At 36.9% G+C, this 24572-nt stretch overlaps 1 protein-coding gene across 1 annotated transcript in view; it reads left to right on the top strand.

The window, feature by feature from the left end:
- Positions 1-575: 575 nt before the first annotated feature.
- The window catches only part of LOC134839356 (ubiquitin carboxyl-terminal hydrolase 15-like), a 50149-nt gene continuing 26152 nt past the window's right edge, over positions 576-24572 (top strand). The window contains exons 1-12 of the mRNA XM_063854875.1: positions 576-790; positions 4697-4916; positions 6338-6691; positions 6913-7302; positions 7602-7735; positions 8079-8237; positions 8667-8891; positions 9134-9390; positions 10022-10141; positions 10304-10704; positions 11136-11319; positions 13682-13831. Of these exons, the coding sequence (XP_063710945.1) occupies positions 581-790; positions 4697-4916; positions 6338-6691; positions 6913-7302; positions 7602-7735; positions 8079-8237; positions 8667-8891; positions 9134-9390; positions 10022-10141; positions 10304-10704; positions 11136-11319; positions 13682-13831 (2804 nt within the window). The 5' untranslated portion in view covers positions 576-580. The remainder of the gene's footprint in view (positions 791-4696; positions 4917-6337; positions 6692-6912; positions 7303-7601; positions 7736-8078; positions 8238-8666; positions 8892-9133; positions 9391-10021; positions 10142-10303; positions 10705-11135; positions 11320-13681; positions 13832-24572) is intronic.

Raw genomic sequence — 24572 nt, 5'->3', positions numbered from 1 at the left:
AGTTCTTTGTGTATATGGAGTTTGTCTCCCTTGTCGATGTACTCGTTAGGGTCGATCAAGTCAGTCAGGAGACCCGCATTGTGGCTTTTCAAAAAGGGTTTCATTTGCCTGGGGGTTTGTAATATCGAGTATTGCCCTTCCGGGGTGGTTTTGTATGGGAACTTGCATAGTATTGGGAAGAGAGTAGGTTCATGTGTTGTGTTACGGGAAGGTTGAGACATTCAGTGTGTAGGCGTTCGATCAGTAACTACTTTTTCAGTAAATAATATCTTCAAGTAACTACTTTGTTTCCAAAGAAGTTAAACTGCTCTGATCGCTATTCAAAAAATCATTACTTTGGGTTTTCCAATATTTTGTGGTTCCAAGTTTTAATCGAAGATATAAATTGAATTTCACGTTGAAAGTGAATTTTTAATGATAGAATTTGCTATTTTTTTCCTGATAAATCCGCAGTAATTCATAGTTTTCTGTCTCTAGGGATGACATGTTCGGTCCAATTATTGCATCGCTTGATAATAATAGTTTAAATCATTCAGATACTTTTTAGAGTTAAAACTGTCTACTTTTTTCTAGATGTGACATGGTTGAAAATAAAGTATCATCAGCAGCGAACAATAACAGCGAGGGCAGCGGCGATTTCAACGATGTCGACATGAAGTCCCCCCGTGAAAGGGAAGGCTTTGTGAATGGAGTCCAAGTTGCGAAGGACAAAGAAAACGGAGTGATGAATGACAACGAACTAGCGAATGGTGTAGTTGATATTCCATCTCCCACTGAACAGAAGTCACAGGTAGAGTACAGCAGAAGTTTTTTTTTCGCCTAACATTTTAATCGGATTGCCCTTAAAAGAAAAAACAAGAAAAAAAGAGACTTTGTTCCTTCAAAAATGTGTATGAAGTACAAGTTTTCAAATACATTAAAAGTAAATTGTAGACAATTACGGAAAGGATAGATAGCAGGCATGTGTGCCCAATGAAAATGTACCCTTGGTGTGTTAACTAAAATGAAATAGAATCTTCTTAATTTAAAAAACAAAACGACAGTTCGAAGTCGACAGTACCTAAGTCTTATAAATTAAAAAAAAACGACGGTACAAGTAGAAAAAACAGTAGAAATTTCTCTTTTTTGGATTTAACGTTTCTATTTAAGTTAAGTGAACATACTGAGGCAGGTTGCTCAAACCATTGATCTACCATTTTTTGAGTCTCTGCCCCCAAAAAAAATCAATAAAGCTGGTCGAAGAGCTCCAGAAAACGAAAGCTAAGCTGGAACTAGAGAGAACAGCTGTTGTTGAACATGCCGATGTTATATCTGCAAGTTTTTACAGCGAAAGAGACTCAAACAATGGTGGATCACTTTTTTCACTGGGCATAATTGCCCAGGAAATTGGCTTTAGGAAAAAACTATTAGCCATTTATGTTAAAATCCATGCTAATCCTAGGCAACGTAGCAAAAATAAGCTTATTTATATTGCACTAAAAATATTAATTTGAACTTTTGAATTTTTTTGAGTGACAATTCAAGATTTCTGGATACCTGCAAGCACCCGGAGCATCATATTTTCAGCCCAGACTTTTAACTCATAGTTGTAGCTTCGTAATATCTAACCAATGGGTGAGAAGCAAAACATTATCATAAGATTAAGAACGCATCTTCACTCAAAAATGTATTTAGTTAAATTTTGACTTTTTTGAGAGTAAGTATAAGCTTCCAGAGCGTCATAATTTCAGCCCAGTTCTTAAACTCGTTAATAGTGTAATAGTGTAATATTACGAATAAAAAAATTCCCAACCCAGAAGTGCTCATTTGGTAGCACTTTTGGTATATTCCCCAAGCATGGCAAATTACAAGTTTTACTTGTAATTGGTGGCAATTTTGCTGCATAGCATTGGCAATTTGATAGCGACTGCAGCTGCTTGGTTGCTATCTTGGTTATGAAAATTTCAAGTGACAGTGTCCTATATGCGAGGACTTGAGACTTCTAACCTACATGTCGGAAGCTAGATTTTGGCACATAGGAAAAGTTTTATTTCTTAAGGCTTCATTTTAATCTTCCTGCCTTTTTCATTTTTGCGTTTTTAGAGACATTTAACCGTTTTTTGCTTTATGGTTTGATTCTCCTCAATCCGACTTTCTTCCAGTTGATTCTCGATCATAAATCTCTCTGAAACTAGTTTTTGCAAGTTTGGCAAAAATTTTCTTGTTCAGCAATTTAAGTATATCTATCGGACTAGTATACCTCGAATAAATTGAATATTTGCACGAGCAAAGCGTAGTGTGTTATCACGAAGAGTTTTTTCTAACCTAAGTGGCAAATAAAAGTGCTCATTTGGTGGCACCTTTTGTATATTTCAATTTAATCATGTTTAAGAATAGGCAATTTAATAGCACATGCTGTTGCTATGTTTTTGACTGGTGTTAGGTCCTGTTTGATGGAAAATAGGTTTTATGAACAATCTAAGGGATTGTTGTTTTTTTAATGCTTCGCTTTGGAATATTTTTGCACTTTTCGCAGATTTTTTAATGTTAAACTACCTTCCCGTTTTTTCAAAGAAAGTGGTACCAATAGACAAGCCGTCTGCTCTTCTAGTCTACTTTTGACCCCACGTTCTTCGACCTTCGAAAGTTTTGATAGGGGATTTTTGACCTATTGTTTTGTTGATTTTTTTAAAAATTATCTAGTCTATTTTTTACCCCACGTTCTTCGACCTTCGAAAGTTTCTATTATGGGATTTTTGACCTATTTTTTGCTGATTTTTTTCATTTTGTCAAGAACAAATCTGAGATGAAGGTTTCAATCAAAAGAACAAATCATGGTGATCTTCTCTTTTTAAGCGGTTATTCCATTAACTCGGTAGAAAAATGTTATGGCCTCAAACAAACCCATTGTTTGACATTTTGGTTGGTTTTTAGAACTCGTTTCAAAAACTAACCTCTGCCGAATCGGAGATCAAGGTTTTAACCGAAAGAAAAAAAAATCAGTTATATCAATCTTTCCTGCGCAAGAGGCCAGGCCCTGCGTTTTGAAATAATTTATGGCCACTCATTCTAAAAACTAATTTCATCTGGTCGAATTTTAATATTTCAATATAATCATATTTAAGCTTAATCAAAAATAAACAATTTAATGGCATTTGCTGCTGCTCTATTTTTAGCTAGTATAAGGTCCTGTTTGAAAAAAAACATGTATTAAGAAAATGTATGGGATTTGTTGCTTTTCGTTTTTGATTGTGACGCTTTTGAAAATTTTTCGCAGAAGTTTAATTTGTTCTTAAAAACTACTCTTCCTATTTTTTTTAAAGAGCTCTTAATAAGAAATATGCTGCTCTTCTGTGTGCCGGCTTATTTCGCTAGTCTTTTTTCATTTCAACTCAAGTTCTACCGCCTTCGAAAGATTCAAGTGGGGTTTTTTTGCCTTTTTGTTTTGGATTTTTTTCTCAAACCTTGAAGGCACAAATCTAAGATGATGTCAATAAAAAAAACAAATAATGCTAGTCTCCACTTCTCAAGCGGCTGTTCCCTGAATTCGGCAGGAAAAAGTTCTGACCTCAAACAAACCCATTTTTTCGACATTTTGATTTATTTAAAAAACTTTTTGACGTTTCTCAAAAACTACCCTACCAAATCTCAAAAACAACCCGGCCAAATTGTAGGTTAAGTGTTTAACAAATAAAAGAAAAGTATTGTTGCGATTCTTACCTGCTCACGCGGCCATGTCCTGCGCTTTGAAAAAAAGATGGCCTTAGAAAATGTCCAATTTTTAAAGTTTTCCCAGTTTTTGGAAAGTAACCTGCTGATTCTGAAGTTGATAGTGCATTGAGCCCAACATGGTGCTCAGATTTTTCCTGCACAATCTGTTTTACCTTGTTCTTTTTCTAAAAAAGCTGATATGGACTTCGGAAAAATTCGTTTTCAAAATTTTAACGTTTCTTTACTACCTAAATCTGATATTGAGGCTTCGATGTGGAAAATCATGGTGCGGAAATCTTCAGTCTAAAAGTTAGGTGTGGAAAGCAGAGGATTTTTTCATGTTTTATAGAGAAAATTTTCGGATTGAGGAAAAATAATTTTTTATCGATTGTTGGAATCTTTTACACTTGTCGAAAAGTACCCCGCCAAATCTGAGATAAAGACCAAGCGGTTAATCCCCTTCTTAAGCAGAGAAACACTAGGGTTCAGCGTAAAGTCTGTTTTCTGAATATAACGCATTTCCGTATCAGTACAATATATGATTAAAAATATTAGAACTTGTAGATCCAGCATTAGCTGGGCCACTAGTTTACTTCCAAGCGACCGTGGCGCAGATGCGAGGACGTGAGACTCCCAATGAACAGGTCGGATATTCAAATCCGGAACATTTAAATAGTTTTAATTTTTTGGTCCAGTTTTTGCTACATCTCATTTGCAGCTTCTTTATTGATGGCTAATGTTAGTAAAAATACAAGCGGTCGTGGAGCAGATGTTGTGAGAACGTGTTACTCCTAATTTGAACAACTTTTGTTTGTTTAGAGCTCTTTTTTTGCATCTTTCTTGCTTGTGTTTGAGAAGTGCAGCTTCGCCTCTGTGTAACTTTTCTTTTAAATTCCTGAAATAATTATTAAAGTAGAGAGTTTGATGTGAAAGTTTCTTGATAGTGCTGAAGAAGAATTTGGAACAGAAATTATTAGAATTAATCTTTCAGTGATTTGATTTGCAGGTGGAAACTTTGAGCAAGAAGACGATGGTCCCTGGGGAGAAATGGTTCCTAGTGAGTTGCACGTGGATGCGCGCCTTTAAGAAGTACTGTGATGCTGACGAGTACTCATCCTCACACACGCCGACATCGCCAGGAACTGCAAGTGGAATCCTGTCTTATCCCAGTCCTTATAAGAAGACACATCCTGGGCCCATCAACAACCACGACATCATATACTATGGTCAGTGCTGTTGTTGTTGTTCTTCGTTGTTTATTTGGCTGTATTTTGTTATTCATTGTCATAGTTGTAACTTGCATTTGCAATAGGGACTGGGGAGACGAAATCTTAAATAGCTCTTTTTTTTGGAACTGCGCCTTTTACTTTAAGCAAGAGTTATCAAATCGATATAACGACTTTTTTTCATTCAAGCAGTTTGTATCACAGATTCACTGAATCATTTGATGGCTTAATTTTTAATAAATTTAAATTTGGCGTCTCATCCTCTTTGCTAATGAGGTAACGTCGATGCCTGATACTGCGAGGTTGAGAGTGTAAATCTGGTTGAGGGTGTAAATCGAGGTAGAGGCTGATACTGCGAGGTTGAGGGTGTTGTTCAGTTAATTTGTAGGACTGCCACCACTTGCATATATTTTTGTTTGGAAATGATGCGAAGCCGCAACTGTGTCCTAAATAGTGCTGCGAGTTTTAATCAAAATAGAATTGGTGAAATTTGTTGAAATAAAGAAAGCATCTTCAAAAATCTTTACACCTTTCAAAGAGCAAATAACATAAAGTGACTCGGACTGAGATGATTTGATGTTTTTCGACTGCTCATAGTTATCTCACGAGACACCTGGCTGTACACAATTTGTCATCTGACTTTTAAAGTCTTCTTTGATTGCTTGTTTTTCTCATTTGATTGGAAATGAATGAGACATCAAATCCAGGGATACAAGTTATATCTCTCCGCAGATAAGGAGAATAAGTTGCTACTGTTCAAATGTCTTTTGTTCAAATTATTGTAAATTTATCCAGCCTGCTGAACTGCCTATTGATATTTCAAAATTAGTCTATAATTTGACAAGCAGATAAACCTTTTCGATTGCTTTCAAATTTTACTCAAAATTAGATGCCGTGAGTTTAATTTTGTGTTCATTTCCTATTTGGTAAGTTTGAACGAGATTCAGTATCTGAGCATTGTTTATGGTGTAACTGGAACTGGTTGTTTTCTTTCCAGGGTTGTGAGAGTTAGTCATTTCTTTGTTGGCTAAACTAAAGTGGGATTATTAATGAAGTTTATTTTCCTTTGATCACCTGCATAAGTTTGTGATACCAACAGAGCTATTAATAACAGTCTAATCTTTAGTTTCCAATTCTTAGACCAGAGATTTTTTTTTTAAATTCGTTCAGTGAAATATTTCACAAAGAATTATACTTTTCACACTTTTATAATGTTATCCAGTTTTGACTAATCGAAGTTGCAAGTCGCTAGACAATCAAAAAAAATCTTAGTGTTTATGAAAAAACTACAAGAAATTTGTTTGTGCTTCAAATTCAATTCACTCGAGTCATTGATTATTTGCGCATCACTTAGTTGTTTTTGAACTGCTTCGTTTGTTAAGGTATTAGCTAAATTTTATCTCCTACAAATTTGCCTTCAGATGGTCGGAGCGTCCGATCCAGTCTACTTGAGAATGTAGACTACGAACTAGTGCCTGAAGTGTGCTGGAGACAACTCGTGGCCTGGTACGGCATCCTCCCCCAGTCTCCCAAAGCGCTCAATATCTCCACGGACACGACACCTGACGAAGTGGAAACCCGAGTCGAGAAACTGAACGCCGAGGTGGAAGCGGACCCAGATTCACCGCATGGGGAAGTGCGCAGATTCGTGATTGAAGAGGGATGTTATATCAAGTTTAATAAGATTGAAGTTTATTACCTGGAGCTGAGTGTATACAAGTACCCCGACCATCGCTTCTCGAAGAAACTGAAAATGAGCAAATCAAACACTATCGGTTAGTGAATTAAATCAGCACGTACCAATCGTTTGTTCTTGCAAAGAAATTGTAGTGTTGAAGGATGTCGATTGGCGTTACAAGGTACTCAGAAATTCAACTCAGTTTTTGTCAAGGTACTCAGTTTTTGTCAATGAAGTTAGCTTATGTTATTATGTTGAGGTAGGAGTCTTAAAGGCATTTTAACTGAAAGTGAGTTTTCTAGTTTAATGCTTTTACAGAACAGTTGAAAGCGAAGCTGAAACACATATACAATATCGGAGAGCCCAAGAACGTCCGCCTTTATGGCAACTTCGGCTCGGAGATGCACGAGATCTCGAAGATGTCCGCAACTCTACAAGACGAAGGGCTCTTCTCAAACCAGCAGATCACGATCGAAGTCCAGAACGAAGACGGAAGTTGGCCCAAGAAAGCGATCCCGGTGTCTAACGGGATTGCTTCTACGGGCTCAACGGCAAAACTCTTCTCGTCTTCAGGCTCCAGTCATATAGCAGGACCGAACTCAAATGTACCTGGACTGTGCGGATTGTCCAATTTGGGAAATACGTGCTTCATGAACTCAGCTCTGCAGTGTATGAGCAATGTGCCTCCTCTCACCGAGTATTTTAAAAGTAGGTTAATTTAGATAATTCTGCGTGGCAGTTAAAATAAAATATCTGGTAAGAATAATCAAATGGCAACATGGTTTATCTGAGCATGTAGTTCCTGTCGCTGTTGTGCCATTGCTAAAGCTTCTCAAACCAATGTAATTTTTAGGCTAGTTGGGTTGTTTTTTTTACGGTGAAATTCCAGGGTTGACATAGCTTGATTAAAAATTGCGTGCGTTTCTCTTAACGTTTGATTCTAGGCCAAAATAATTAAAGAGTGACTCAATCAATGAACAATGACTAATTCAACGCGAATGTTTTAGATAACTATCACAAAGCGGAAATCAATAAAGAGAATCCTCTGGGTATGCGGGGTGAAATCGCAATGGAGTATGGTGACCTGGTGCAAACAATCTGGTCCGGAGAAGCCAGCTCAACGCCTCCTAGACAATTCAAGGTACGAAGTTAAGCAGCGACAATTTAGACCATGGGTTCTTCTGCTGTCTTTTCTCATAACTGTTTTCCCGTTTCTCCCCATGCTTTGAAGCAGATTCAGGAGGGGCGGACGCTCCTAAACTGTGCCCTCTCTGTTACCATTTTGAAACATCAATTTTTGGACGACCAACTCTTAGTACTCTCTAAGAATACCTGAGGCGCCAATGAATACTGATATGAGGGGTGAACGCGCGCCAGTTTAGAGGCATTCCGATTACGTTTTTCGGCTTGCACTAGATTTTGGAAATGAAAGTGGTCCAAAGAAAAACAATTGATATTTATGCTTTTCATTTCCATCTTTTCAGAGTAAAGTCGGAAGTTTTGCTCCTCGTTTCTCCGGATTCCAACAACATGACTCACAGGAGCTGCTCTCTTTCCTTCTGGATGGGCTGCATGAAGATCTCAACCGGGTCAAAAAGAAACCCTACATCGAGGCGAAGGACGACGACAACCGAAATGATGATGTTAGTTTTCAGTTCTATTGAAATAGAACAGTTTTGACGTTCAACGCTATCAGAACAGTTAATTGCAGCTTTTAACTGGGTTCAATTTATAAAAAAGAATATTACTTGAAAACATGATTTTTCCGACCATTGAAAAATGGGGAGGAACTTTGTCTTCGGATGTGTTTTAGTTTTATCACTACTAGTCAGCGCAATGGGTTGGGTGATATAACCTATCAAACCTCTTTCAGTCGCGTTTTTACACAAGCAAAGCTAAGTGTATTATTACGAAGAATTTTTGCGACGCTTTAGAAATTTTTTTTGCGACGCTTTAGAAGTGGTCGGAACCTTGTAAAGTGGTCGGAACGAAAAGGTTTAAATAAAGTAATTAAGATGTGAATTAATTTTTAGCTCGAAGTTTTGGATTTGATACTTGTCTTTGGCGTGTAGGTTGTGGCGAAGGAGGCCTGGGAGAACCATTTGAAGCGGAACGACAGCATCATCGTGGACATGTTCCACGGCCAATTCAAATCCACTCTCGTCTGTCCGGACTGTAACAAAGTGAGCGTCACCTTCGACCCCTACTGTTTCCTCTCCCTTCCCCTCCCAGTGAAGAAGTTGAAGAGTTACGACATCACCTTCTTCAGGCTCAACCTCGAAAAACCACCCACAAAGGTATGTAACACAGGACGTCACCTTTGTGGGATGTGATTCACATTCGTAGATATTGTTTGATCAAAGTTGAATGTCGTGGAATCGTTAAATTTGAATTGTTGCCATTTGCATGACTTTTTAAACCAGCTCTTGATTTGTGGAGAGCTTTAATTCTAAGCAAATCAACTAATAAACTCCAGATGGCTCTAAAGAACGTTTTACTATGAAGGTAATAAATCACCCCTCTTTCGTGATGCTTTCAGTTGCGAGTGGTTGTGGGCGATGGCTGTTCCGTGCATGAGTTCCAAACAGCAGTGTCTGCAGTGGTAGACAAGAGTGTGCGTCCAGATGACATGATCACCACCCAGGTGTACAACAGTCGCATCCACAAGACACTATCGCAGGAGGACACTATGGGAAACATGTATGGAAGAGACGAATACTCCGTGTTTGAAGCACCAATGGAGATCAACAAAGCCGACTGCGAGTTCAGATTCGTGCCTCTTCTCTTCCGAGAAAAGTCAGTGCAAATTCAGATTTTTGTTGCTTGCAAAAACAAAACATACATGCTTTGGAATTATTCCGACCACTGAAAGTTGGGAGGAGTTTTTTCTTGTTTACTGTTTTTTGGTGCAAAGTCAGTTACTACAAATCATCATTAGATTGGGTCTAGTGTCGAGAAAATTGGTTTGAAATTTTTGCTTTAGTTTGTGTTATAATACGACAAAAAGTTTTTGTTTATGCCGTGAAAACTTAGTTTTACTCAAGGAAAACTAGATTTTGAAGCTTCCTTTAGCGCTTCCTTGGTAATAAAAAGTTGTTAAAAATTTCATTAAAAAATCTGCAAAAAGTTACTTTTTTGAAGATAACTGTATTTGATTATGTGTAAATTATTGGCGCTCTAAACTTTCAACTAAACCATCCTGCACAAAAACGTCACAATTTTGATTTAAAGACTGTCTTTTTCAAGTATTTTTGAATGCGGTCGGTCAAACTTATTGTCAAAGGTACGAATTCAGAACATGTAAGTTGATAAGGAGTCTTGAATGCTATACTGTTAAAGCTTTTTATGATGCTGATTAAATTCTGCCGAGATCCAAGCTGCCCATAAGCAGAGGTGCGTGGTATGTAACTATGTTTTTATTTTTCAGAAATCACCCAAAATCAATTACAAATTCGTACACATGCTTTGGAAACCCGCTCTTCGTCAAAATACCTAAGAGTGAAATCACCTACGACGAGCTCTACGCGATCGTGCTCAGAAGAGTCAAGTGAGTCAATTAATAAAAAAGTGCCTAATTTTCGAAATAGCCAGAAGAAACACTCAAAGGAAGGTTCCATTGTGCTCGAAAAGTCCTAACTATTTGACGGCTACGAAGTACACTGCCTTTTTTGTATTTATACTTGTCCTTAATAAAATGAAATACTTTCAGGCCCTTTTTGGAGAAAGAGGAAAACATTGACCCGAAAGAGTTAGAGTCATTGCGAATTGACGACAACGCGCCCACGGGCGATACTACTGCTGCCGCCAAAACGCAGAACGGAATTACCTCTCACAGCACATCATCAAGCGTGGCGCCTACCGCCGACGAGATCGACAACTTCGATGAAAAGGGAAACGTAAACAGCAACACTAATAATAACAACAATGAGTGTGACTCGACTAGTAGTATGGAGAACGGGTGTTCAGGAGGAGGGGTGGAAAGCGAGAAGGGGTCGATTGAGTCGACAACAGGGCCTGGAAAGTGCCATTACTTCAAGGTATCTGCTGTGTACAGTACAGGGAGCACAGAGATCCAGAAGTTGCCTCGCACCGGCTCATTCAAGCTCAATGGTTAGCTCATATTTTGAGCTGTTTATTCTTTTTCTTCTTTTGTGCCTATATTTTGAAATTGACTAGAAAGAAGTCGCATGAAACTCGTCTGTGAAAAAGATTTGTTCATTCTTTTATTTGATCAGGATGTTTTGTTGCGTTCACGCCTTTCGCTTTCCTCAAATTAGCTCTGACATTCTAAACTTCCAACATCCCCGCCTCGCTGTTTTTCGAAAAGCACTTAACGTTTTCTTCAGAAGCACCAGTCGCCTGGTCATTACAATTTAGACGTCTCACATTTTTTCGATAGATCATCTAAATTTTTCCTGAACATGTTTTGCTTTCATATGACTGTTTTTTTACTTTATCGAATACTTATAGCCCAACGCGAAAAGTCAACAGGGGCTTCATTTTGTAATGAAATTTTATATACTAACTTAAATTATCTCCAGCCCAAGCGTACCTGGCGTGTGACTGGACGTATGATGCGAGGAAGGTGTTGTTCCGGCCCCTGGATGAGCTGGTGGTGCCACATGATAGTCTGGATTTGAAGGTGGACCTGAAGAGGACCATCAAACTGGAAGACTGCATCAAACAGTTTCTGGTGGCCGAGAAGTTGGGGCCTATGGACTCATGGTCAGTCTTGTAGATTAATCATAGAAAACTAATTTCTGTGACTGATTATTAAATTCTCATCCCTCTCAGCCACTATCAGGGAAAGGGAAGGAACCGCGGTGTATTTGCGTTGTAAGCACAGTTTAAGATACCTCAAAGAACACTCATAGGGGTTCAAATCAGGGTTGGGAATGTCTTAAAACATGTTTTAAAACAAGGCAAAAAAACAGAAAATAAAAAACTTTTTTTAAACTTTTATCGCAAAAACTAGCATTGTCTGGGAGTCGAACCGCTGCGATAAGGGTATGATCCGCCTTCCCGTATTGAGCCAACTCGATCTCTGCAATGCTGCACCGGATCATTTTAAACATTTTGTAGCAAAGAGAAGAGATTATTATCCGTTTCCCGTTTTTCTTGCTGCATATCTATTAGATCATCGCTATGAGGGCAGAAATTTAGAGCTGAACAAACTGTAAAAAAAACAATAAAACATGTTTTTTTATCAACAAACGCTGTTTAATTGATTTTTTCACAAGCCTGTTTGATTGATTTTTCCCAAGAAGTTTTTTTTCCCAAGCCTGGTTCAAATATGATATCTTAGTGGAGCACTATTAGTCATAATTGTAGATCATTACCATTGCGATGAGCGAGGGTATTGCAATCGGGTACTCGACTTTTTCCCCGTACACAGCTTTGTCCACATGACTCATCGACTCCTGGTGGTACCTCGGTTCATAGCGATTTCAAATATCTTACTGTTTCCTGCCACTTAGCCTGGAGTTAACGAATACGCCTGGGAAGGCAAGTGTCTGGGGTTGGAATCTGCCAAGGACCTATTTTTTTAAACGGTAAAATTGCGGTTCAATAATGTCGGCCTATTATTTGTATGCTTATGTTTGTCTTCTTAATTACCATATTTAAGAATTGTTTTTCATTTTGGTATTAACAAATTTCACTCTAGTTGCTTTAAATGTCTTAGCATTTTAAAAATCCGTCCTAATCGACGAATTTGCTTTTTGCATTGGTTGTAATTTTACCAACTCGATTTGTTAGTTTTTTTTAAATGTCTTTGTCTTCTTTTTTTTCGGCTTAATCGCTCTTTTTATATCTACTTAGTGGTCCCTTTTTTGTGCGTGTGTGTTCTGAGGGGAAGGATGGCTAAAAACTTTTTTTTTATTACAAAGAACTTTGATTTTTTTTTCGGCATGAAGAGCTTCGGCTGAGGTTTTTTCTGTTTTGTTAGCGCTTGTTAAGTTTTGTTACGATGCGTATTTTGCATTCTATTATCTTGGCATGTTTTTTTTCAAAGCCATCTTCATTCATATTGATAGCTTGGCTGTATGTATAGTTGTAGAACATCGATGTTACTTTTTTGAAAATGATTTTTCGGCTTTCGATTTAGCTCTCGGTTTAGTTTCTGAATTGTGTATACCACCTTGTTTTCAGTATCTATAGGGCCTTCGTGGATACTATTTGGGAAGTACATGTATATTTTCCGATAAGATTTTATATAATAATTTTGGTTGATTTTCAGCTAATTGGCTGTAGGCTCCATTTCTGTCGGTATATTTACCTTACGTTTTGTTTCCTACAATTTTTCAATTTTATTCATGAGATCGGTAAGACTTTGGCCTCAAATTTAAATTTTCGCATGCTCTTATTCAACACCAATGGGAACTCTTTTGAAAACTGAACAGTTACAACTTTCGAAGTCATCTTTGATAGTTCTTGAGTGACTTGCTGTTTTAATCCTATACTTTTTGTATCGCATGTGGTGCGAATCTCAGCTTCGCCTCTGGGTCAGGAAACATGTCGAGAGAATTTGGTCCCAATATTTTTTTGCTTTTTCGACTAATTTGGGAGTGGATGGTTGAAATGCGAAACTTCAGTTATTGTATTCCATTCAATTGTTGCTTTATTATTTAATGAATAAGTTAGCCATTCATTGGCGACTTTATGTGGAATAACTCGGCAGGGGCGGATCCAGGATTTTCTCGAGGCGGATTTTCAAAAAAAATTCGAAAATTTTGTCGACCTATTTTTTAGGCCGACCAAATTAATTTTCTGAGCTCTCCTCAATCACTATAAAGGCATCATTTTGACCGCAGGCAAAATTTTGAAAAAACAGGCCAAAAAAGGCGTTTGTAGGCACTTTTTGAAACATTTGACCAAAAATCGTGTTTTTTCGGCGCGCGCTCCCCCTTAAAATTAGTATATATTGGCGCCAAAGGCGCCCTTAGGAAATTTTTAGGGTCCGTCATCAAAAATGGATATCTCAAAATAGTACAAAGGGGGGACCATTTGGATCGTCAGGAGTTGAACTCCTGAGGGACGCCCCCCCCCCTCCCTTGAATCCGCTGGTGTAACTCGGTATGTTGTGTAGGTACTGTCCCAAGTGTAAGGATTTGAAGGAGGCGACAAAGAAGTTCGACCTGTGGACTCTGCCCCACATCCTCGTTATCCACCTCAAGAGATTCTCCTACAACCGTTTCTTCCGAGACAAACTAGACAACAAGATCGACTTCCCTACCAAGTGAGTTAACATATATAAGCTAAGAGCAGAATGCGTCCAAGTGCAGAAAAACAGAAAATTATCAAATTTCATCTGCTAATCGGTAAATTAAGTATAAGAATTGTGAATATTAGAAGCAATTGTTTATGCATAATTTGAATAATTTAATCCTGATTTTTTAAAATTCAATTTAAAAAAAGTTGATAAGATTATTCAATTCATGCATATATATTTTTTAAATTTTCTTGGTATTATTGACGATCATAATAATTGGTTTAACAATTAGCCCGAATAAATCAATAAAAGTTAGTATTTTTCTGTTTTTCTGCTCTTGGACCCATTCTGCTCTTAGACAATTCTGCTTATTGCTCCGCCTCCAAGCTAATTGATGTACTAAATTAAGAGCTGACCTGAAAGTGTTGCTATTACTTCATTTACATCGAACAAATTGCTCTGCGTTCACTTCGTCATGAAATCTTTCTGAAATCTATTGCAGAAAAGTTGGCTCTTTTCCCATTCACAAACAGGTTAATAGTGTAACCAGTAATTTTCCAGAGTTGCGTGCGAAGACCACTTATGCTTGAAATAATCTATATCAAGTGTTTAATTTTAAGTTTTCCCACGGCGGCAAATTTTTTTTGTAGCATCTTCCGCTGGTGCTAGGTAAATAAGCCGACATGACAATCAGACGACAAATAAGAGTTATTAGATGTGAATTGAGGTGCTAGTGAGTTCATGTCCGGGGTGGCTCACTCATAGATTAATTTCAGATAAGGTACACCGTCTGTTCGTCACGCTATCTTATTTTTGGGCCGGATAGATTCGTGCAACTTCTTGGTGTAATACCGATCTTAATCTTACTCCTATATCTCCTAGTGTCAATAGATCTAGTCTATACTGGTATTTGTGAGATAAGATATCTGAAACTGTTCTGGAGAAGAACGACTGTTTGCTAAGTTAAATTTATTCTGTTTTATCGCTGAAACTATGAATAGTTTCAGCTATACAATTTATAGTAAGTGTTAGTTATGGATCATGATTGGTTAGTTAGAAATATTTTACAGAGATCGTTTTTTCAATAATATAATTGAATATAAATACTAGTCTTAAACTGATTCCACCCATCCGGGATTTAGAGATATTTAAGTTTAATGTTGATTGTAGTGGAGGATGGATGGAGAAATTTCTTGATTTTGGGAGTAGATTCTTTTGAAGCAGTGGCTGCGTGAATGAGGAGGAAGAAACAGTTGCTCGTGTTGTGGAGTAGTTGTCTTCATGGAGAGAAGGGGTGCATTTGCTCGTTCATCATAAGTGGGTCTCGTGTATCTGGATTTTTTGAGTGATCGTGTTAAGATTTCAGATTTATGCAATGATGTCTTGATTTCGTTAGGTTAGAGCGAGACTACGTGCATTCTCAACTATTCATCGAATAGCGAGGAGTTGTTTGACTTTTCTGTGTGAAGCGCCAAGTGACTAGGATTCGTAAGTGAGATCAACATCTAGTTGACATTGTTCTTCTTCAATGGGTTGCGATTTTGGGTCCATATTTAAAATCCTGTGAGGGTTGTGGCTACGGCAACAAAACAATAGATTTGCCATTCCAGAGTCGGAATGTCATCGAGTTTTCTTCTCCCTTTGCTGCTCGTTTCTTTTACTATAAGAAAACTTTTTACAATGCATATTTATAGCTGCGTTTTTTCAGTAATACCAGTTTTAATTATGATTTTTATTAGTTTTCGCAAAAGCATTTCGGTTATGTTAAAAAGTCGGCTATGTTAAAGAGTCGCTCACCCTAGAGCTACTCTCGTCAAAAATAGGAGTGCGTGTCTTAAACGTGGTGTAGCGCGGGTTGCGAGGCGGGCTATAGAGCATGCTCAGGACGTCCTTTACTGGTGGGTTAGGCCAGTTCTGGGAGTATGATTTTACCATCTCTTTGAGTAGAGTCTCTTTTTGTGTTCAGCTTTTTGTTGTTGTATATCAGGTGTTTTTCTCTATTTTTTTGCTTGTGTCCTTTTATCAGAAACAGATTGTCGTGTTTTTTGTTTTTCTTTTGAGTTTTTTGTGTTTCAATTGGTTATATTGAAACTTGAAAGTGGGTTTCAAAAGAATAATTTATCCAGTTTTAATCTGGGTTTATCTGGTTTGGGTACCTTGTGACTTTCTCATACATTCGGTTGGTTTTGTGGTTTTAGTAAGCTGCGCTGGTTAGTTTAAGCTTATTTATAATTCCTTTCAATCGGGTTAAAGGAAAGTTTCGAAACGCGTGAAAGCAAGTTAAAGTTGTTTTCAGTTAGTTTTATTTCTTCTTCGTTTATTAAACAATTCTACGAGGGCGGTTTGTATATTTTGTATGGAAAGAGTGCGTGAAATGTGGGCGAATGAATGACAAATGTTCTAATTTTATAAAAGAAGCACACATAAAAATGTAAGTGATCCTTAATTTAGTTTTCTTTAATTTACTACTTCAAATTTGACTTTTACTACAGAGTTATCAATTTATTGCGTTGATATTGAACTTTATTGCACTAGAATAATTCATAATACATAGTTAGATTTAAGAATAGAAAGTTGAAATAGTTTTATTTTCTTTTTTTTTCTTTTTGAAGAATGCTGGGTGAAATCTAGAAAGGAAAGGGGAAACACACGTGTAAAAATGGTGAGTGTTTAATTGATTTCTGTTAGGCATACTAATAAAATCTATCCTTAACGAAGTTTCAGGATCAAGGAAAAATCCATGGGCGAAGTGAGTTTTAATAGTGTCGGAAGTTATCAAAAGCTTAGCACGCGTGCGTTTCACATTTTTAGTGCGAAGCAGTGGCCAAGGAAGTTCAAACGCTCTGCTGATATTTACTTCTTCGGTAATAGCTGAAAATTCGTGACTAGAACTTTGTATTAGATTGTAAAGCTTGTGGTTAATCTTAATGTTATGTATGTTTTCTAATCGGGCTACTTCGATGGGTTGTATGTATTCGTGGGGCATGATGATGGGACGAGCATCTTCTAGTGGGAAGTTGTTAGTTAAGGGGCAAAAGATAAACATCTGACGGACAGGGTCGTAGTTACGGAGGATGCCGTTTAAGTTTGTAGATTTAATGCAGTATGTGAAGTTTAAAAAGCAGGGGGATGTGTGTTCCGAGTTAATAAACATGAAGTGGTGGTGTGGATTACGGGATTGTGAACTGTGTATATAGTGCCGTTGGATGAATTTGTAATAAGTATAAGTGTGGGTTAATTTTGTTGTTAACATAACCTCATGCAAGCAGTGAATATCTTGTTCCTTTGGTGTGAGAAAGTTTAATGTTAGTGCGAAGTGATTGAATTGGTTGAGGAATGGTTTCATAAGCTTTAGTGTTTGTTAGTGCGTGATCTTTGATGTGGTAGAATTTTTTCTGCTGTCAAGATGAAAAATATAATCTGTTCTGATGAAGAATTTTTCAGTTAGTTGTGTGTTGATGTTAGGGTCATTGTCGTACGGCGAATCTGTCATATATCTAGTCAGTGTGGTCATAGCGATTAATAGAGAATCGATTAGCTGTGCAATGAATTGGTTTAGTATTTGGTTTGAGCTTAGTGTTGAATTGATTTACGTGAAGTGCAGTAGTAAGTTGTAGAATGAGAGAGTCACAAAGTTCGTTGTCGGCGGGATTGTTCATTAGGGGTAGTTTTAGTGGGTTAGTAAAGTAATAGTATGAAGTTCATGAAAGTGTTGGTAGTAGGGAAAGTTCATCTACTTATCGTGCGCGTTGGGCTTCTTTTTCGCCATTATAGTTGGTGTATTCAGGGAAGAGTGTTAGGTTAAGTGTTAAGAAGTCTGGTGTAATAGTATGATGTGGGTGGTGGAAATAAAGTCAAGATGATTGTGGGCGGCTGATGAGGAATTGCGGTGTGGCGTTGGGATGTTTTCGTTTCATAAAAACTGTACACGTGTAGGTGCAATGTGGACAGAAGGGCTAAAGGATTTGGAGGTTGAGGCTGAGTGGGTTAGTTGATGAATTGTTAATGAGTTATTTGTATTATGAATTTGTGGTTGGTAAGTAATAAATCAGTCTTAATCATGCTCGAGTTGATCGTCTGCGATAGGGCTGGGTACATCGGGTTCATTACTTGATAGAGGGGAAAGAATAGGTGTAGTGTCAGTGTTCAACAGGGGTAGGGGGAGTTATGGGTTCAAAAGGTAGTTGTGAAAAATCATAGCGACTGGGTTCAATGTCGAGGAGTTCATCGGGAGTTTCAACATCAGAGTTATTAAAATTTGAGATTGTATTAAAAACTGTTTGATTTGAGTCATCTGAGTCCATGCATAGTGAGTTAGAAGAAAAACTGGGTAGGCGGAGGAGGTGAGGTCTGAAACTGAAATGAGGGAATGGTGGCGTTGGAGATGGGATGGATAGGAAAGGGAACGGTTGAGGGATCCAACTTGTCGGCTCAGCGTGGGCTAAAGAGATAATTGTTCTGAGAATGAAGTTTTAAGTTGTGCGATTCTTCTACAATTTGTTCATGTGTCGTCTTTATTTGGTTGTTGGAAGGCTAGATGAGATATAGGGCTACGTTGTAAGTTACTAGTATGTATTGTTCGCTCGGAGGTCGAAAGTGTATTTCGATAACTTTGTGTTACCTATGATAGAGGATGGTTTTTGTGTAAACTGTGTAAATGTGATGGTGCTGTAGGTGTTGTTTTTGTATTGTCTTGTTGAGTATCTTATGCGTTTGGTTTTGCAGATAGTTTTTTATTGTATTCACTGCTTTGTGCGTCAAGAAGGATTTTATTAATAGAGGTTGAAAATAATCCGGAAAATCCTGCAAATAAAATGCGTGCTATGCTAGCTTGTCTCTTGACTTGTGTATGTATTGCGCATGTATTATAGGTTCCTTTCAAAAGTGAGAAGAGGAGTCCTATGAATTTAAACATTGCGTATAATAAAGTCAATCTTTTTAAGATATAGTAAGGCCATCCTAGAAAAGCTAGGAGTTCGTTTTTGATGTGTTAGAAAACTAAAAAATATTTATTGGTGAAATATCCTGTGGGCGATGTCTTTCTCCATTTAAGTATATATATTCTTTAATGTCTTTAAAATATTCCCACTAGTCTAAAATATTTACTGTAGATTTTCAGATCCACTAGAAACCGCTGTATCCCAAAATTATGTTCGGCGTGATAGGGTATTTAGAAAATTTACTTTATCTTTTTAGAAGATTGGTATCCGTTGGTAGCATCTTTTGTCATCAAAAACTTAAAATGGTGAATTTTGTAGTACAAGTGTAATACCAAAGAAGGTTTCCTTCGTAGTCAATGAAATTAGAACGGTTGCCTGTTAAAAGATATCATGCGTACGGTATTTTGAGTACTGCTAATGCGAGAGATTGTAGTATTTCTGTTCATTCTAATTCACATAAGTGATGGAGTGTTTCTAATTCGGAAAGTGTCATTAGTAATAGATGTTGGAGGTGATCAGGGGATGGGGGGTGCTGCATGGCGGACCCCATGTATTAAGAGACGTTATAGATTTCCGGTCCGCCATGCCATGTATTAAGATTGGGTATAGAGTCTACAATGTATTAAGATAGGGAATACCGATGGTAAGGTTTTATGGTTTGTGTGATAGTAAGATAATGGTAAAAACGATTTTTTTAAATTTTTGTGTGGAAATGTTTATTTATTTTTCGCAAAATTTTTGGCTCCCGTTATCTAATTGTGAACAGTTAATTGTTAATTACGTGTAGATTGTAGAATTAAGGTAATGTATTTAGTTTTTTGGTTCATAGCAAGTCAATGGTAAGAGTTTTTGTGCAAAAAAAATATTCAAAACAAGATAAGATTAGCTATTATTTGACCTAATTTATTAGATAATCTTACTTTCTATCTAATTGAAACGATAATCCTACTTTCTATCTAATTGAAACAATGATGAAACCTACTGAAACTTCAAAAAATATCAAATTTTTTGAGAAAAAAACTGAAAAAATTTCAAGTATTTGGAAAAAATTGCCAAAATTGCAAGTATTTGGAAAAAATTGCAAAAATTTCAAAACAAAATTGCAGAAATCTCATTATTTTGGCTAATGTATTGTTGCTTCTGATCTAATTTTAAACATACTTTTACCTATAGATTTTAAAATTGAGCTCAGACTGTATTTTAATTGGCATCATGTTGAGACAATGATGTAAAATTTTGAATAAAAAAATGAATTTTTCCAAAATTTTTTCTCAAATTACTAAAATACGATAAAGTTTAACTTAATTTGAGCAGAAAAAGCGGGTTATATAATACCTTAAACACTAAAAAGAAAGCTCATAATAGCAGAATCAATATTGATACTTTAAAACACGATAAGATTTGGAATAATTTGATCTAATAAAAATTTATTAGATACTTTTACTTTCTGTTTATCTGAATCTATTCTGAAAGCTACTGAATCTTCAAAAAAATCAAATTTTTTGAGAAAAAATTAAATTACAAAAAAAAGTATATAAATTACTGCATTGTATATTAAATTTACCGCAAAATTTTACATTTTAAAATCAAAAAACCAATATAATACGACATCATGAATAAATTTACTACAACAGATCAGTTCTTATAAGTTCAATGGTTTTGTATGAATTCCATCATCTTGTACTTGTCTTTTTGGATAAAAATAGCTTAGTCCTTTCTTTGTCTGTTCATATGTGGCTACCATATGATTTATAGTTCTGAATCCTCTGTTAGTAGATGTAAGGTTAAATGCTTCATCAAGCACTCTCCTGTATTTTGACATGGGACCGTCTCCAGAATCTTCTAGAACCCGTTTATTTAATCCTTTTCTGCTAAATTCGAACTTATCGGACTTGCGGTCATAGCAGCAATATATCTTGCTACACAAACATAGCATTTCTGTAGATCTAAATTCTTCTTTAAAAAGTCCCGGCTCCCGCTTATCATGCTTTTTATGCGTACTGAAACACGTTCGAGGGAAGAAATTAGATTTTGCATCCGCCTTGAAGGAGTCTCTGCAGTAATTTTCCCTCATTTTTCCCAAGCAGCTCTCTTATCTGGTTTGATACAGTCGTAAAAATTTTCTTCAGTAAGAGCTAAGTAAAGCGAGTCTGTGTCCAACTCTAACTCTTCAAATTTGTTTACATCACAGAATTCGTCGAAGAAGTTATAGTAGAGTTCCAACATTCTCAGTTTCGCATACTTAAGTATGAAAAAAACCAACGATGATGGGTTCTCTATGTTCAATGGTTGATTTCAACAACTCCACCTCAAACAAGTCTTTTTCAACTGTATTCAATCTTTTGAACAATGGTTCATTGATTGCCTTGTGAGTTTTTTCATCGTTCAGATATTTTGTGATTGTATGCCTGGATCTATCCATGATCTGATATCCATACGAAGAATTACCCAAAAGTTTCATTGTTTCTGCTACAACTCCTGACAAAGGGTTTTCATCTCCTTCTCTTCTAGCATCAACCACTGACTGAACGAAATTATTAAAGCATTTCCGTGGAGTATACTGAACAAAACGGTAAATTTTGGTGCACTGCAAGCCAAGTTCCAAATAAAAGTTGAACAGAGGAGTTATTACTGTTCCATATTCCAGCTTGAAACTAGATATCAGCATTCTCTGGGGATGCTTTAACATTTCGTTCTCGATTGCCTAGTTTTTCATGTAATGTCGCACTAAGTCACGTAATTTTCACTAAGTCGCACTGAAGTCCATCTTTTATTTTTGCTAGAAGGGAGTCTGTAGAAAGAGGTCTTTTATAGGGAAAATCGGTTTTGTCGTGATTTTTGATCTTATCATCGGTTTTGAAACTTTCCCACCAGTCACACTGCCACAATTCTCCCACTTTGTATCCTTTCTCTTTAATGTATTCTCGTCGCATATCATCCATCTCTCTCTTCTTGTTTCCTCGCTCAATATCCTGTTCTGTTAAGGAGGGACGAGCTTCTTGACAGGAACAGAAGTGGTAGTAGCATCCCATTGCTTCAAACACTGTCTTACAGTGATCACGATAACCGTCCACATTAAAACAGTCGATTTTTTTCTGTTTCCAGATGTGAAAAAGCTCTCAATTTTACATGCTGGTCTTGTTTCCTGATAAAGACATGACCATATTCTCAAAGTTGCGAGTTCGATTATGTCTAGCCTTGATTTTCTGCATATCATGGTCAAACTCCCACCTCTTGTACAGTCCGGTTAGCATATCTTGACACATTGAGAAAGGGTAAAGCTGGCTTGCATCTATTCAACGATTGATTTACAAACATTTGATGAATTTCTGATGTATGTTTTATCAACTACAGCTTTTCGAGTGAAAACAATGGAAGCTCCACCAGTCATGTCCTCTAATTTTTTCACACAAATCTTTATCACTTTCGCAAAATGGATAAAACTTGTAGTTTGTGGATTTGTGTAGACATATGTTTGCTAGATTTGGAAGTGTGCATCCAAGTTTTAACATATCTATCCCCTTGTTATGATAAAACTGAATTATTGTTTGCATTGCTTCCAGGGTTGGAACTACATCCTTGTTGTTGTACCATTTCAAAAAGTTGTTGAATACTGTCATTCCATTTTTCTTCCAAGTCTCTTGTAAGTATTTGTAATTATCCAAACCAGATGGAGGAACAGTCTTGATTTGAAGCTTTTTCAGTGCCTTTTGTTCGTCAAACCCACTTTTTCTAAGCTTCTCATAATCAATGGTGTCTTTGTCTAGAGGATTGTTGTTTCTAATTTTACTGAAAAAGGCTTCATACGGTGGCAATTCAGGAAAGTCAAGTTTGTCTGGGTTATCAAACCACTCATAGGGAAAGAATCCTTTCGGTTCGCTAGCTTTATAGGCTTTGAGAAAGGAGTCAGAGTAGTTGCCCCTCCCAGAAACTTCATTATGTCGGGAATTGTACATCTCCAAACTTGAAAGATATAAAATCATTTGCTTTTTTGATGACGGATGTTTCTTGTTCTTTATCGCGAATCAAATAGGGGATTAGGTAGGACTTGATCAAATTTAAATCACATCGACCGCTGTTAAATCCAAAAACAGGTAAACTATTTACATATCTCTCCAGATGTTCTTTCAAATCAATGAGTTGATTTTTCTGAATTCGCAAGAATTGTGTTGACATATCTGCTTCTTCCGAATCTTCAATGCATTCGTCTTCGTACTCAAATTTATTACTTGAATAATTTTTTACCACGTTCGTTCAGCTGATCAAAGATCTTTTTCAATCTTTCATTGACAGCTACTTCAATATCTTGAAATTTTTGTTCTCATCTCCAGCTTACTTTTCTCAGCCAACAGCTCGAGCTTGCTTACAAAATCAACAATCAAGTTCTGTGGATCCTTGTTGTACAAAAAGATGGGTCCATCAATCAGATTCGATGACATGGAGACTGAAATTAGAACATGTTTTTCAATCCAGGTAGTAGTTTGCGTCTCTTTTAGTTCCTTTGTAGGAACACAAATCGACTCAAAATCGAAAATTGCTAGATTATTAAAAAGTTTGTTATCTTCAGAAACTGGAAGATTGAATCCTTCTAGCTTTTCAAACAAGGTTTAGCGAAGCTCATAGACGTTCTTTGGGTAAATATGTTTCACTCGGTCCTTGCATCTCAGAAGATGTTTGTTAAAATTGTCGTATTTATTAAAGAAAGTGTCACAGCTAGGACATCGAAAGCACTTGAAGAAACTATCTATATCATTTGTATGAATAATATGGTTGTTAAATCTCAGTAATTTGACTGTTTTATGAAATCTTCCAATACTTCGTCGATCTAGTTCTCCTACATATTCTCCTTCTTGGATATCGAAATCGTATATAAAAATGTTTCTTTGCACAATTTCCTCGACAACAGGTAAGTCTTGTACTGAAACTCCACGAAAACTTTTAGGATCATAGCCAGACTTTGATATAAATTCTGTAAAGTATCTGGAAGTGTCAGAGTCGAGATCATTATGTCCGTTCATGTACATTGTCAATGCGCGTAAAAGACACAAACGATCTTTGTAAGCTTCCTTGTCTTTGTTCGATAAAAGACAGTTAACAGAATGATTTTTCAGAAAAGGTTCGGGTGAGACAGAGTCCGGACATCCCATTGGGATGTGTTTCAGCAAAACAGCAAAAATTGTAACGTTAGTAATCAACTTGAATCTCCATTATGTGTTCTGGGGTTCTTGGGTACATTGCTCCTCAATATCAAATTTTTCGACTTTTCCTTGGATTGTTATCAAGTCTGCTTCAGTACAGAGCAAATGGGATTTGTCAAATAAAGTATTGTTTTCATGGGCGTAGAAATATCGATATTCACCAGTCTCAATATTTCGAAGAACAAACCCCAGTGCAATGTTGATTTTAGCGGCAGAATCGAGCTTGTTGAAGACTTCTTCATTTTTCTCGTTGATTATTTTAGTATCTAACTTGGACATTTGGAAGTTAATTACCTTATGTCTCCCACTTTCCATCTCCGTATCCACCAGAAAATGTTGACAAGCACTAAGTTACTCCTTTAGTTTTTCACCATCTTCCACTTCTTCCTCCACAATCTTGTTCAAGTCCGCTACAGTATCACTGGGTTTCCGTTGTTTTGCTCCATGTTCCTTTCTCCGATGTTGTTGGAGAGAGTAGTAACTTGGGAACTCTAGTTCGCAAGAAGGACAAACCGTCGACTGCTCAGAACTTGGTTCAGCATGCTTCTTCGCAACATGATAATCCATCTCTTCTTTACTCTTTGTATAAAAATGACAGATTGGACACTTATGTTCCTTATGTTTTTCGCA

The sequence above is a fragment of the Symsagittifera roscoffensis genome, chromosome 2, assembly GCF_963678635.1.
Source record: "Symsagittifera roscoffensis chromosome 2, txSymRosc1.1, whole genome shotgun sequence".
Lineage (NCBI taxonomy): Eukaryota > Metazoa > Xenacoelomorpha > Acoela > Convolutidae > Symsagittifera > Symsagittifera roscoffensis.
This window is presented reverse-complemented; position numbering and strand designations above follow the sequence as displayed.